This window comes from Rutidosis leptorrhynchoides, chromosome 3 (assembly GCF_046630445.1).
Source record: "Rutidosis leptorrhynchoides isolate AG116_Rl617_1_P2 chromosome 3, CSIRO_AGI_Rlap_v1, whole genome shotgun sequence".
Lineage (NCBI taxonomy): Eukaryota > Viridiplantae > Streptophyta > Magnoliopsida > Asterales > Asteraceae > Rutidosis > Rutidosis leptorrhynchoides.
In genome coordinates, this window is record NC_092335.1 from 67,401,313 (window position 1) to 67,417,876 (window position 16,564).

The window sequence follows — 16,564 nt, forward strand, 5'->3', positions numbered from 1 at the left end:
ATACATTTAAAATGGAATAGAGGAAAATAAAAAGGCAAAGAAAAGAAAATAAAAGCCAAGTGTGGAAAAAATTTACCAAGTTATTTAGAACATATGTCACATATTTTGTACAAGCTTATTGTAGGTACTTTTGTTTTGGACAATACTAATAAGTTTTACCCGATTTACTATATTATATTTGAAAGAAAGATGGATCTACACGATGAATCAATTTCATCATTAAAAGGAAGTAAAGTCTTCCGAAAAAGACATGCGCTTCTTGTTTAGGTCAGGAAGTTGTCGTCCAGACCAGTTGTAGAGTCTACGAAAAACCTTGAAAAGTTTTCTAGAAAATCAGCTGAAAATCTACGGAACTCAGCATCAAACAAGGTCGCCAAGTGGTCAGACTTATCCTAACCATGAGAGGACCAGTCTCGTACAATGGGGGCACCGTGAAAATGAGCTTATAAGACTAATGAATCAGATCACCAGAAAGGATAATCTCCTTAAAGATCAAAAATCAGCTTTTAAGTTTGATATTAATCAATCCTTGAGATTGACTTTAAAGATTGAGAATTACAAACTCATGGATTTCGATGATATCTAAACTCGAGCTTGAACGAGAAAATATTTTGATCAAAATTACAAACCGATTTGTTTTCTGAAAACCCATTTTTAATGCGTTCATTACCATTGAACATAAAATCCTAGGAATTCACCTGGAATTCATTAGGTCACCTGAACCAAATTGGGTGTCAACCGTAAGAACGGTGGTTGCATAGCATGGTCGAAGACAGGACCTTGTTCCAGACCGAAAAACTATAGGGTGATCTTTACTATTGCTCCTACAAAGGATAGTAATTACATCCAACACGATATAGACCATAATCAAAAGCATGTCACGGGACATTGCCTTAACAGTTGCTTGTTCAACGCTTTCCTTTACAACCGGGCGGTAGTTTAACGAAAGGTAATATACGGAGCAAGTATACTAGATGCGTTGCTTTCCTAATACAAGGTTAGCAAGTGGGTGACACAAAACCATAAGTTTTGAGCTAAAATTTTCAAATCTGAAACCCACCAAACCCACAAAAACATTTTGCAAACACCGGTAAAGGGTTATTCCGGAAAACTTGTCTAGGTTAAAATCGAGATTGAATTTTCAAAAAGATCAAATGTTTTCATAAAGATCCAATTTCCTTAAGGATCTAAATTTTCATAGTCATGTGGGACTGTAAACCACAACGTTACTATCATTGTTCATACAACCGGATTAAAATCACTGATGTACAAAGTGTGAAGAATAAAGAAGTGATTCAAGTATTTTTATTTCAAGACTATATTGCTTGAGGACAAGCAACGCTCAAGTGTGGGAATATTTGATAATGCTAAAAACGAACATATATTTCATAGCATTATCCTTCAAGAAAGACAAGCTTTTAGTTGCAATTGTTCTATTTACAAGTGATATTCGTTTAAATAATAAAAGGTGAAGACAAAAGATAGATTCGACGAATTGAAGACGCAAACGACCAAAAAGCACAAAAGTACAAAGTACATTCCAAGAGGTTCAATTTATTGATAAGAAACGTCTAAAAGTTACAAGAGTACGAGCCACGAAACGCAAAGTACAAGATATTAAATAGTACGCAAGGACGTTCGAAAATCCGGAACCGGGACATGAACCAACTATCAACGCGCAAAGCAACGGAGCTAAAATTACAAGTTAATGGAGTACAAGAATATAATATAATATATAATTAATTATATAAAATTATATATATTATATATTATATATTAAATAAATACGCGCAGCCCATGTTTTGGAATCATTGTGAGCTGGAAAAGCAGGCCATGTGATCGCATGGCCAGGAAGGCTTAAAACCATGCGATTGCATGGCAGCCTGTAGCAGTCCAAGTCCTATAAAAAGCAACGAATTCAGCCGATTTAATTACACAATATTCAATCTCTCTCACTCTCTACGATATATATATATATATATATATATATATATATATATATATATATATATATATATATATATATATATATATATATATTATAATTTTAATTTAAGATTAATAATAATAAGGTTATGTTAGCGAATATTGTAAGTGTGTAAGTCGAAATTCTGTCAGTGTAACGCTACGCTATTATCAATTATTGTAAGTTATGTTCAACCTTTTTAAATTAATGTCTCGTAGCTAAGTTATTATTATGCTTATTTAAGCCGAAATAATCATTATGTTGGGCTAAATATTAAAGACGGGGTAATTGGACTTTGTACCATAATTGGGGTTTGGACAAAAGAACGACACTTGTGGAAATTGGACTATGAGCTATTAATGGGCTTTATATTAACTAAATGATACCTCATTAATTTAATATAAAGGTTACAATTTGACGTATCTATATATAACCACATACGCTTAATCGGGTACGGTGGGCGAGATATCTATAAATTAGAATTATTGTTTATTTTAACGGACACGGGAATGGATTAATGGTTAACGGACTCATTAAAACAGGGGTGGATTACATTTAAGGGTAATTGGTGTAATTGTTAACAAAGTAGTAAAACCTTATATTACACGCAGTCGATAACCTGGTGTATTCATTAAACAAAGTATTAAGACCTTGTTACAGTTCGAATCCCCAATTAGTTGGAATATTTGACTTCGGGTATAAGGATAATTTGACGAAGACTCTCGCACTTTATATTTATGACTGATGGACTATTATGGACAAAATCGCATGGACATATCGAATAATCCAGGACAAAGGACAATTAACCCATGGTAATAAACTAAAATCAACACGTCGAATATCATGATTACGGAAGTTTAAATAAGCATAATTCCTTTATTTTATATCTTATCGTACTTTTTAATTATCACAATTTTATTTATTTATCGTCATTTTATTTATCGCACTTTTAATTATCGCAATTTTATTTATCTTCATTTACTTTACGCTTTAAATTAAGTCATTTTTATATTTAATATTTTACATTAGGTTTTAATTGGGATTTAAGTTTTAAAATCGACAAACCGGTCATTAAACGGTAAAAACCCCCTTTTATAATAATAATAATATTACTTATATATATATATATATATATATATATATATATATATATATATATATATATATATATATATATATTATATATATATATATATATATATATAAATATATATATTTATATATATATATATATATATATATATATATATATATATTTATATAAATATAGTTTAAAAATATAGCGTTAAACTTCGCTAGCTCCCTGTGGAACGAACCGGACTTACTAAAAACTACACTACTGTACGATTAGGTACACTGCCTATAAGTGTTGTAGCAAGGTTTAGGTATATCCACTCTATAAATAAATAAATAACTTGTGTAAAATTGTATCGTATTTAATTGCATTTCGCAATAAAAATATAACTATTTCGTATACGCTGCTGCACACATCAACTATACTCTGTACCGTTATCACATTGAAAAGTCTTAATTGGAGACTAAATTGATTTTGTATGTACTTTTGAAAAGTAAGAAAGATGTCAAAGACTTGTGATTTTTTCCCAATGTGACAATCGCTCCAAATCCATATGGACGAATACGTCATTCATCGATTTCATTGCGAGGTATTTGACCTCTATATGATACGTTTTGTAAACATTATATTCTTTTGAAAAGGCACACCATAAATGAATATTTAAATCCAAGGTTTTCGACATCTGATGATTTCTACATATAGACAATCACCGTAAATAATAGTTTACAATAATACTTCCATTGACAATGCAGTCAAAATAGATACATGGTGATGATTTTGTGAATGCTACGTTTTCTCGAATAAAGCAAGAATGACTTCATGTACATAGCTTGTATAACAGATAAGCAAACAACGGAAGACTTCTAGGAACCTGAGAATAAACATGCTTGAAAGTGTCAACACAAAGGTTGGTGAGTTCATAGTTTTAATGTTTCATATAATCTGTATATAAAGGTGGATCACAAGATTTCAGTTGTTTCATCCGAAACGTTTATCAAAAGATTCTACAAGATTGAGCACCCTGGTAACTAAACTTTAACGTTATAATAAGTACCCCCTGTTTTAACATACATGAAATCAACATGTACAATACACGCAATCCAATGTGTACTAACCTCAAATAGCATACGTCTGTTTTATAGTTCAGGCTAGGGTTTCTATACCTGGAACAGACGGGGATGTCAAGCCCTATGGATCCATATACAACTACTCGCGCCCACCAGTTCTTATAACCGGCAGTTACTAGTTACCAAAGCTAAGGGATTTTCGGTTCAAACTCAGTGTAGAATTTAGTACGTACTTGTATCCATTACGTTTAAAGTAAAGTGCATGTATTCTTAGCCCAAAAATATAGATTGCAAAAGCAATTAAAAAGGGATCTATAAACTCACCTTAGCAGCACATAAAGTCGTTCACCGAAATGTGACCGAAACTCGGAATACCAAATAACCGTAGATCTCAACCTAGAGAACATATGTTGGTCAATAAATGTCTAACAAGCTAGGTCAAGTCATAGTGTATCACAATCCTAATGCTCGAGATCGACATACAAAAGTTATCAAAAGTCATTTCAAAAAGTCAATCTGACTCAATACTATAGTTGAATGATCATGGTAATCAAAACATTTTAACATTTCACATAGTTTCCCAATTCTTGTAAAATTAGACTATAGTTTTTATAAGGCTTTAAAATATGATAAAACAGTCAATTTTGACAATTGTTCAACAAAACGAGACGTGCCTTATATAAGGATTCATTTACTCGGCTGGTAATATTTAAAAATCCACTTTATCAATCTCATAAACAAGTTGTTTAAATCTTAATTGCAGATTTAAAAGCAATTTCAATTAATGTCAATCATAATTCAGTTGATCATATCTTTTAATTCATTCATCGAAATTACGTGATTTATAAATGAAAAGTTATTGATTTTTCGCCAGCTTTCCAATAACATGCATATCATATACCTTATATCAGTTGGATATGAATTAAATTCGTGATTCATCATAAACTATCGAACGACGAAATTTAGCATACAAGCATGCATAAACATATATACTCGAGCACTAGACATGTATACACTATTAATATATAAAAGATAAGATATGAATGCTCACGTATCAATATTGTGATTCAATATTGCAGGAAAGTACATAGACGCAACAGAGATGATAAACACTAGGTTTGACTTGCGAACAATACCCACGAACATTACCCATAACCTCCATAGCTATAACCCATAATTTCCTTAGCTCTATCCCGTTTGAAAACCCATTTTGAAAGTGACACGCTCATGACCTCGTCGTAGTATTTTATGTATAATACTAATTAATAATACTACTAATATTAATAATAATAATCTTTAATAATAACAATAATAATAAAAATAATAATAATATAAATACGAAGGAAGTAATATATATGTGGATGTGTGTGATCAGAAAACCGAACTCGATCGAATTTATAGATGTTTGCTGATTCTGGTCCCCATGCGATTGCATGGGTTCCCAGTGCAAATGCCATGCGATCACATGGCTTGTTTGGACAACTCATTTTCTTTTGTTTTCTAGTTTGTCGACATATTATTATATAATATATATAATATATTTAATTTATATAATTATTTATATATTATATTAAATTCTCGTGCATAGTTAACCTGTAATTTTTGTTCTGATAAGTCGTACATCATCACTCGACTTATGTCCTGGTTCCGGTTTTTCGAACGTCCTTTCGTACACTGAAAAAACTTGTACTTTACGTTTCGTGACTCGTACCTTTGTCAAAATATAGATTTAAATTATCAATAAACTATATCACTCGAAATATAACTTATACATTTGAGTGTTTTGGTCATTTACTTCTATAAATCATCTTCTCGTTATTTACAACAATAATAGTATTATCAAACATTATATAACCAAGTTAATATATATTCGATAAACACGTTTTAAATACACGTCGCAAGTTATTCATACAATTAATATTCCAACCTATCATATATATTCAAATATATATTTAAACCAATAAATTTAATGCACAGTATCATACAATTAATACATTGTTACGCTTTCAAGTTATAGTATATATATGTATCTATTTACATATAATTGTTCGCGAATCGTTGAGAACAATCGAAGGGTATTTGAATAGTTCAAGAATTTTGAGATTTAACTTTACAGACTTTGCTTATCGGGTCAGAAACGTTAATCATAAAAAGATTAAGTTTAAATTTGGTCAGAAATTTCCGGGTCATCACAGTACCTACATGTTAAAGAAATTTCGTCTCGAAATTTGAGTGAGGTCGTCATGGCTAACAATAAAAATGTTTTCATGACGAATATGAGTTGATAAATAGAATTTTATCACCATTGAATAATATGGATAAAACAATCCGATTACTCAAAGCGTATGAGGGAAGTTATCGTAATAGAGTGAAATGGAGAATAGAGATTCGTTTTAACTCTTGACGTAGTAACGATTGATTTCTGGAATTTAAGAAATAGAAAATCTTCATAATTTAAATAAGATTTGATTCTTCGGGAATTAAGGAAATTAAGATTTCCTTTTATTAAATTCGTAACCTGCCTCGATTGCTATGTCTAATATTTCGCTATAAATTGACCTCTTTCGTTTCATTTATTTTCACCACTCCTATAATCTTCTTCCTTATTTCATACATCCCATAGATTGTGAAAATTCTTAATCCAGTTCTGATTCTTGATATTTTCCTGGCTATCGTATCCTTCATTCTTCTTTTTCATCTGCCACCAGAGAAAGTTATTTTCTTCTACTATTACCTTGGGGTTATAGTGTTTTTCATTCTCCCGTGTCTTTATATTGCTATACGCATTGATATACACGATTTGTAATTTCGTGGTTGTTATCGGGCTTTATATTCTCCATTATATTTCGGAGCTTCATGCTTTCGTATTTCTCTTCTCGACCTTAAGTCAAGCGGATAATGGTCCAGAATTCGTAGGTATGAAGTTTCGGATGAACATAACTAATGTTCTAAGAAAGAAATGGTAATATCACGATCTTGATTTGTCAAATTACCAGAATTCAAAGGAAGAGATAGAACTATCAAAAGAATATGTTCTTGATATGCTTAGAGATTAGATAGAATGTAAGAGTCGTGTAACATGGCACATGATGATGGTATGGTCTGTGAATTATCATGTTCCATTAGAAACTCAGCATGACTTACTGTAATATAATCACGTTGATCAATTGTCATTATATTATACTAACTCATGCTTCAATTCCCAACACTACTTCAAAAACATCCATTTTTTGAAATTTTCAGAATTTAGAAACTAAAATAGTTTTTTTTATGATGTAACACAGATAGCGCGAAGAGATAAATAATTTCGGATAATAATAGTTATGAAGATATCTTCAGAAATATCGAAGATATTTATAATGAAAGATATGATAATATCATAGAATTTCTAATATCGAAGGATGATGAAGAAGATTTGTTCGTAACGGTTTTGAGTCAGGAGCAAGGTATTCGTTAATGACTTCAACATATACTGAATCATTTATATTCTTTGAAGGCAGGTTTAGTCTTTGTGATTTGTCCACAGCCTCCTTCATGGTTTGCTCAATCCGTTTTCCAGTTCCAAAGTTTCTTATTTTCAGAGCTTTTTCAACACACTACTCTTTATCCTCAAACTTTCAACTATTAAAGTCGTTTACAGTTTTTGCTGCTTCATCAGCATTTTTTCCAAAATTCGGAGAACTAGTTTCACAGTTTAGGGTGTTTTTCAGAAACTTCACATTCGAAGTATGTAAGTCTAGAAGATAGACATTATATGTATATATATAACTGTTGGCGTAGAATTGCTGTAAAATTCGAAATACTGATTGCTAATTCTCGGTAGTTGGTATGGCAATTATTGTTACAAGATGTGAACGAGTACATGATAGGGTTTCAATGAATAAGCATAGAGATTTTTCGGAGAGACTTAAGTCAAAGATTAATGAAATTGCTGGTATGTTTACTGTTAATGTGGTGGAACATAAAAGGTTCCCCAGTAACAAGAACGTATATGTCAAGGTTATAATAAGGCTAATCTAAAAAGTCGAAGTTGACTGGTTGGAGGTGTGGTAAAACTGAATACTTTGAAAAGGAATTGCAAAGTTATTTTCGGTAATAACAATGCTAAAGGATCTTGCACAGTTTTGAAGTCAAAGTATAGCTTTGAAAGATGTATATATCTTAGAATGATGTTACTTGTTACATCTTGACTTGGATTCTGTTCTGTCAGAATATGTAATTGAATTTGTATGGAAACGATTGTATATCGCTGTGAGCATAGTTAATAATTTTTGAATCAAAGTTGAAGAATGTACAGTGTAACTTATTAATTGTGAACTTATATATTTCTCGGGTATTACCTACCCGTTAATGATTTCACAAGTAATATTTTGTACAAAAGAATTTTCATTACCGTTTTTATGAAAATATATGTATGTATATTTCTTCAGATGTAATACAGATTTAATGAGTTAATATCATATTAAGCTCATTTGATTTTTGGCTTGAATTAGAAATGAATAATCTCTAAAACATTAGAGATTACATAATCTTTGCGGAGTATTTCACTAATGAAATCAATACTTCATTATTTATTCTTATTGATATTCCTCGGTGAAGGATGCTGGTGCTCGTGGAATTTTTGTGAACCTTACAAAGCACAGATGATGTTTTCTGGAAAGTTTCGAGTACATCGAAAATGAAAATGTAAAATCAATTATGTAATTGAATAATACACTTGGTTTATTAGGAAATGGAATTCATTGAGTTGAAACAGAGATTGTAGTTAACGATGGTTAAGTTGTTAACGAAGGATGTACATCATAGCATTTTAGTAGTATGAATTAACCGAGTAGTACCTACCAGTTAAAGATTCACACGTAATAGCTTAGTACGGAAAGATATATTATGGTTTCAAAATTTATATTTAGATATAAATTCGTCGAAAAGAATGAGTTATTATTTTATAACTCATTATTACAATATTCCCGTTGGTGATTGTGGTTTCAATATCACCGGTGGTTATGGAGCTCGCGGTGCTACAGGTGTTGCTGGTGATGTTAATGGTAACTACTGGTGGTGCTTGTATAACAAGTCTAGCTTGTAAATCATGCACCATTCCTGTCAGAGTTTCTATTCTCTCCTCTACCATCTCTACTCTATCTGATTTACGGTTAGAACTGGGATAAATAATCTCTAAGATTTTAGAGATTACATAATCGCCGTAGATTATTTCTCCGATGAAGTTATGAATCCATACTTCATCGTTTGTTGTTGTTGGTACTCCTTGGTACCTATGATGCGTATGATGTTGATGCTCGTGGGACATATCGTGATGTTGAGGCGTGTGATGTGGATGCGGTTGTTGGTGGTGGTAATGGTACTGTTGGTGTTGTTATCGGTGGTACTGTTGCCGCTGATGCTGGTGGTGCATGTGATGCCTACAAGTTGCGCATCATGTTCTCCAAAGTCAATACTCGACCGCGAAGCTCGTTGACTTCTTCAATTACACCGGGATGATTGACGATTCGAACAAGGGGATGAATAAGATTCAGAATATTAGATATTATGTAATCGTTGCGAGCTATTCTGGAAATGAGGGTGAAAATGGTGTTTCGAACGGATTCGCCGGTAAGTGCTTCAGGTTCTTCGCCAAGTGGGAAATTTGGTGGATGGAAGGGATCACCTTCTTCTTGTCTCCAATGATTAAGTAAATTACGAACCCATCCCCAATTCATCCAGAATAGGTGATGGCTAATTGATTGATCCATTCCGGTTACGCTGCTTTCGGAGCTCAGGTCGAATTCCATATCAAAATAGCTGTCGAAATCTGAGGAATTCGAACTAGATGCAGAATTCATCTTACATGGTTAGATAAAGGATTTTTGATATGAAATGATTTTTGGATATCTGATGATATTCTAATTATATAGAATACCTATATATAGTACAAGGTATCCCGCAAATTACGGAGGAACTTTCGATAGCTGTCTGGCACAGTTTACAGCAACATATATGCTAAGATATGAATTTTTTCTATACGCTATTCATGCAATCAATGCAGTAGAATGTGTCTAGACTAAGAATGATAAGTAGGTAATTTCTGACTAGAAATGATAAGCAAAACTTTTGACATGTAGACACGGTCGAAGTCCAGACTTACTAATGCATCCTAACAACTATCAGTTAGACACAATAATGCAAGACCTGGTTCGCTAGGACCAACGCTCTGATACCAACTGTGACAATCGCTCCAAATCCATATGGACGAATACGTCATTCATCGATTTCATTACGAGGTATTTGACCTCTATATGATACGTTTTGTAAACATTGTATTCTTTTGAGAAGGCACACCATAAATGAATATTTAAATCCAAGATATTCGACATCTGATGATTTCTACATATAGACAATCACCGTAAATAATAGTTTACAATAATACTTCTGTTGACAATGCAGTCAAAATAGATACATGGTGATGATTTTGTGAATGCAACGTTTTCTCGAATAAAGCAAGTATAACTTCATGTACATAGCTTGTATAACAGATAAGCAAACAGCGAAAGACTTCTAGGAACCTGAGAATAAATATGCTTGAAAGTGTCAACACAAAGGTTGGTGAGTTCATAGTTTTAATGTTTCGTATAATCTGTATATAAAGGTAGATCACAAGATTTCAGTTGTTTCATCCGAAACGTTTATCAAAAGATTCTACAAGATTGAGCACCCTGGTAACTAAACTTTAACGTTATAATAAGTACCCCCTCTTTTAACATACATGCAACCAACATGTACAATACACGCAATCCAACGTGTACTAACCTCAAATAGCATACGTCTGTTTTATAGTTCAGGCTAGGGTTTCTATAACTGGAACAGACGGGGATGTCAAGCCCTATGGATCCATATACAACTACTCGCGCCCACCAGTTCTTATAACCGGCAGTTACTAGTTACCAAAGCTAAGGGATTTTTGGTTCAAACTCAGTGTAGAATTTAGTATGTACTTGTATCCATTGCGTTTAAAGTAAAGTGCATGTATTCTTAGCCCAAAAATATAGATTGCAAAAGCAATTAAAAAGGGATCTATAAACTCAACTTAGCAGCACATAAAGTTGTTCACCAAAATGTGACCGAAACTCGGAATACCAAATAATCGTAGATCTTAACCTAGAGAACATATGTTGGTCAATAAATGTCTAACAAGCTAGGTCAAGTCATAGTGTATCACAATCCTAATGCTCGAGATCGACATACAAAAGTTATCAAAAGTCATTTCAAAAAGTCAATCTGACTCAATATTATAGTTGAATGATCATGGCAATCGAAATATTTTAACATTTCACATTGTTTCCCAATTATTGTAAAATTAGACTATAGTTTTTATAAGGCTTTAAAATATGATAAAACAGTCAATTTTGACAATTGTTCAACAAAACGTGACGTGCCTTATATAAGGATTCATTTACTAGGCTGGTAATATTTAAAAATCCACTTTATCAATCTCATAAACAAGTTTTTTAAATCTTAATTGCAGATTCAAAAGCAATTTCAATTAACGTCAATCATAATTCAGTTGATCATATCTTTTAATTCGTTCATCGAAATTACGCAATTTCTAAATGAAAAGTTATTGATTTTTCGCCAGCTTTCTAATAACATGCATATCATATACCTTATATCAGTTGGATATGAATTAAATTCGTGATTCATCATAAACTATCGAACTACGAAATTTAGCATACAAGCATGCATAAACATATATACTCGAGCACTAGACATGTATACACTATTAATATATAAAAGATAAGATATGAATGCTCACGTATCAATATTGTGATTCAATATTGCAGGAAAGTACGTAGACACAACAGAGATGATAAACACTAGGTTTGACTTGCGAACAATACCCACAAACATTACCCATAACCTCCATAGCTATAACCCATAATTTCCTTAGCTCTATCCCGTTTGAAAACCCATTTTGAAAGTGACACACTCATGACCTCGTCGTAGTATTTTATGTATAATACTAATTAATAATACTACTACTATTAATAATAATAATCTTTAATAATAACAATAATAATAATAATAATAATAATAATAATAATAATAATAATAATAATAATAATAATAATAATAATAATATAAATACGAAGGAAGTAATATATATGTGGATGTGTGTGATCAGAAAACTGAACTCGATCCAATTTATAGATGTTTGCTTATTCTAGTCCCATGCGATCGCATGGGCTCCTAGTGCAAATGCCATGCGATCGCATGGCTTGTCTGGACAACTCATTTTCTTTTGTTTTCTAGTTTGTCGACATATTATTATATAATATATATAATATATTTAATTTATATAATTATTTATATATTATATTAAATTCTCGTGCATAGTTAACCTGTAATTTTTGTTCCGATAAGTCGTACGTCATCACTCAACTTATGTCCCGGTTTCGGTTTTTCGAACGTCCTTTCGTACACTGAGAAAACTTGTACTTTACGTTTTGTGACTCGTGCCTTTGTCAAAATATAGATTTAAATTATCCATAAACTATATCACTCGAAATATAACTTATACATTTGAGTGTTTTGGTCATTTACTTCTATAAATCATCTTCTCGTTATTTACAACAATAATAGTATTATCAAACGTTATATAACCAAGTTAATATATATTCGATAAACATGTTTTAAATACACGTCGCAAGTTATTCATACAATTAATATTCCAACCTATCATAAATATTCAAATAGATATTTAAACCAATAAATTTAATGCACAGTATCATACAATTAATACGTTGTTACGCTTTCAAGTTATAGTATATATATGTATCTATTTACATATAATTGTTCGCGAATAGTTGAGAACATTCGAAGGGTATTTGAATAGTTCAAGAATTTTGAGATTCAACTTTACAGACTTTGCTTATCGGTCGGAAACGTTAATCATAAAAAGATTAAGTTTAAATTTGGTCAGAAATACCTGGGTCATCACAACCAATGGGAAACGTCCATAAAAAATTTGAATAATCATCTAAGAAGAGTACATAATATCGATGTCCAACATAACTTAATATTGGTGATGTCTAAACATCGCCATGAATAATATCAAACGGAGAATAAGTAATAGAAGAAGAATCATAAAAGGGTAATCTAATATGTTTACCAAAAACACATGACTCACATAAAGATGAGTTTTTATTACATGAATTAATTATTTTCTTATTACTAAGAAGACGTAAAATATTGGCACCGGGATGTCCAAGACGTCGATGCCAAAGGTCTTCGGAAATAGCAGCAAAGAAAATAGGAGAAGAGATTTGTTGTAGAGCGGAAGGTGTGAGTGGGTATAGGTCTTCGGTACTATCACATCTCATAATTGGGATTCCCGTGCTGAAATCCTTTACAGTAAAACCAAAGGGGTCAAAAGAAATTGAAATATAATTGTCAATAGATAATCGACAAACGGAAATTAAATTTTTAATAATATGTGGTGTATAAAGAACGTTTTTTAGCGTTAGCGGAGGATATGGTTTGGGAAGTGTGGTGTGTCCATGACCGTGTATCGGAAGAGTATTACCATCACCGACTATAATATTTTTATTAATGCTCGAATTAAAATAGGGAAAGAGTGTACCTTGTGAACCGGTCATATGAGATGAAGCACCGGTGTCCATGTACCAATTATTATCGAGAGGATTTAATGACATAGTGTACATAGCTTGCTCAATATCCATAGGAGTATAATTGGATCCCGAATTGTTGGCAGCCATGTGGGCCTGTGGCCGAGGCCCAAGTATTCCAGCAGATGTAGAGGGTCCATTGGGCCTTGTCCAGGGAGTGGTTGGGTAAGGACAAGGTGGTGGTGGTGTGTTATTATTCCATTGTGGAGTCCAGGCCCAAGAATTTTGATAGGCCCAAGAGTTATTATATGGCCTTGGTCCGTAATAAGGGTTAGGAAAAGAATTGTTGTTTCCTGGAAAGTAATAACCATTGCCGCTACTATTGTTTCTTCTTCTGCCACGGCCACCTCGTCCACCACGATTTCCAGAACGGCCACCTCTGCCTCGTCCATTATTTGAAGGTAAGTTCCGATTTTCCCTTCCAGTACTGTGATTATTTTGATTTTCTGTGGCATCCGTTGTTGTAACAAGAGAAGGGGGAGAATTTTGATGAGCAGCCGCAATTGTTGATTGTCGATTTTTTCTAGATTCCTCGAGTATTAATTTCGATCGGGCTTCGTAGAATGATGGTAACCGGTTACTCTGTTGGATTTGACTCGCAATGGTTTCGTAATTATCGTTAAGTCCGGCAACAAGTTGAAGTACCAAACGATGTGGTTCAACGGTGGAATCGACATTGGCGAGTTGATCGGAAAGCATCTTTAAGTCTTGACAATAAGCTGATACATTGGGGTAATTGTCAAGTCGGGTATCAACGAATTGGTTTTCGAGAGCGAGAGCTCGAGAATGCTTATTATCATGAAAAATACTTTTTAATCGCTCCCAAGCTTTTTTAGTCGTGGTATCTGGTTCAAGAATGGTGGTTAGAAGATCCTTTGATATAGTGGCATATATCCACTAAAGTACGATAGCGTCCATTCGTTCCCATTGTTCTTGAGTAATCGAGGTTGTGGACGTCGAATCTTCTTTAGCGGTGGATGGTTTTTCCGATGTAAGGTGATCAAGAACATTGTGTGCTCTACAATGTATCTTAAAAAGTTCGGACCATGAGCTATATTGACTTGTCTCTATCTCGAGTTTGATGGGGACCGAGTGGATGATGTGATTAATTGGTTGAGCCACGAGTTTAGTAGGATCCATCGTGAACAGAAGGTGCTTGAAGAATTCCGAGGGTTGAAAAGAGGAGTTTTGCTTGAAGAATTCAGAGGGTTAAGAAGAGAAAACAGCCGATGCTAGGTAGTAGGATCGGGAAGGCGTGATACTATATAAGAATATGAGACTACAATTCGTTGATGTATACATTGATCAAGACCCCTATTTATACATGAAAACCCTTGGGTTTTAATTAGGAAACGTAAACGTATTCCAGCTCCTATACAATAGTTCTAGATACATATTGTGTATAAAAGGAAATAAGTTCCTTGGCTAATACGCATTCCTTGGCTATCAAGTATTGTCTAATAGAGATGAAATAAGATAATATTTTATATTAGAATTTCAGAAAAAACAACCAGTCTGCAAGATAACGGTGTGTAGTGCATACAGAATTGTCTGCGGACTAAAAAACAAACAACACATACACTTTTAATTAAGTCGATCGATCCTTTCTATCATTCTAACATGTTTGTTTTAAGGGTTTAGAATGAAACGACGAAATGATTTTAAAATGCTCCGTAATAATTTGGCCTTGAACCCCCATCGATGAAACATAGGTGAGTTAATTTTTAAACAGAGGCGACTTACATAAATAATACTCCGTAATAATAATGGGCTTAACTATTTAATGCTGTTGGCCCAGCTGAAATTTAATTGGTATATTGGGCTTAATTAAATACAATGACATTGGCCCAATTTAAATGTAGTCACACTGGGCCTAAATAAAATTGTTAAACCTAATCCACATTCATCCCCGATGGAGTATTACTATGGGAAATAATGGATAACTCTCTTCTAAGCAAGTACGAAGTATATGTGTTGGTTTTGTACTTTGGTTACTTAGATATATTCATGTTAGTCTTCCATTCTTTTTAATTTGAAGTTTTGGTGTGATTATGATAGATCAAGCTCATGATATATCCCTTTCAACGGATATATTGAAGTCTCCTTAGATAGATATTCCATAAAGATTCTCCAACTCTATGTAATGGCATGTCTCTCCTCAGCATTAATCTCGATCCTAATCAATGGCTCTCCTACCAAAGAATTTTCTTAAGGGAGAGTAGTTCGACAGGGAGACCCGATTTCTCCTTTCTTCTTCATCATCGCAACCGAGGGTCTAAACATACTAACAAAGAAATCTATTTCAAACGACTACATCAGAGGCATAAAGAAACACTTCAAACATAACAAAACTCTTGAAATGTTTTGAAGACTTATTGGGACTTAATGTAAACTATGAAAAAAGTAGCATTTGTATCAAAGAGGAAATCGAAGATTTGGCTAGGCGTCTAGGATGCTCCTCAGGTTGTAACATCCCGCCTTTTTCCGTTTACTTTTCCGTTTAACTATTTAAATTCCGTTATATGCTTATAACATCTCCTGTTGTTACGCGTTTAAAAAATATCTCGTTTAGGTAATTCACGCACCCGCAACCGAACTCGAGGGACTAGTTTCGCCAAAATGCCAAAGAGGTGACTAGCATTTGACTAGTCAACCCCACCTCCTTTCTTTTTCATTTTCATTTTCCTTTTCTTTCACTACTTCTCCATTTTCTTTCAATTATCCATTTCAAAGAATCATCATCTAAATCCAAGCTAGCGGATGTCTTGCAAAACCA

At 33.0% G+C, this 16,564-nt stretch overlaps 1 protein-coding gene across 1 annotated transcript; it reads right to left on the reverse strand.

Annotated features, from left to right (window-relative positions):
- Window positions 1–13,191: 13,191 nt before the first annotated feature.
- LOC139900056 (uncharacterized) lies at window positions 13,192–14,928 on the reverse strand. The gene is made up of 2 exons (XM_071882865.1): window positions 14,695–14,928; window positions 13,192–14,577 (listed from the first exon to the last, which is right to left on the reverse strand). Exons 1-2 carry the CDS (start codon window positions 14,926–14,928, stop codon window positions 13,192–13,194), a joined length of 1,620 nt encoding a protein of 539 aa, XP_071738966.1.
- Window positions 14,929–16,564: the final 1,636 nt, after the last annotated feature.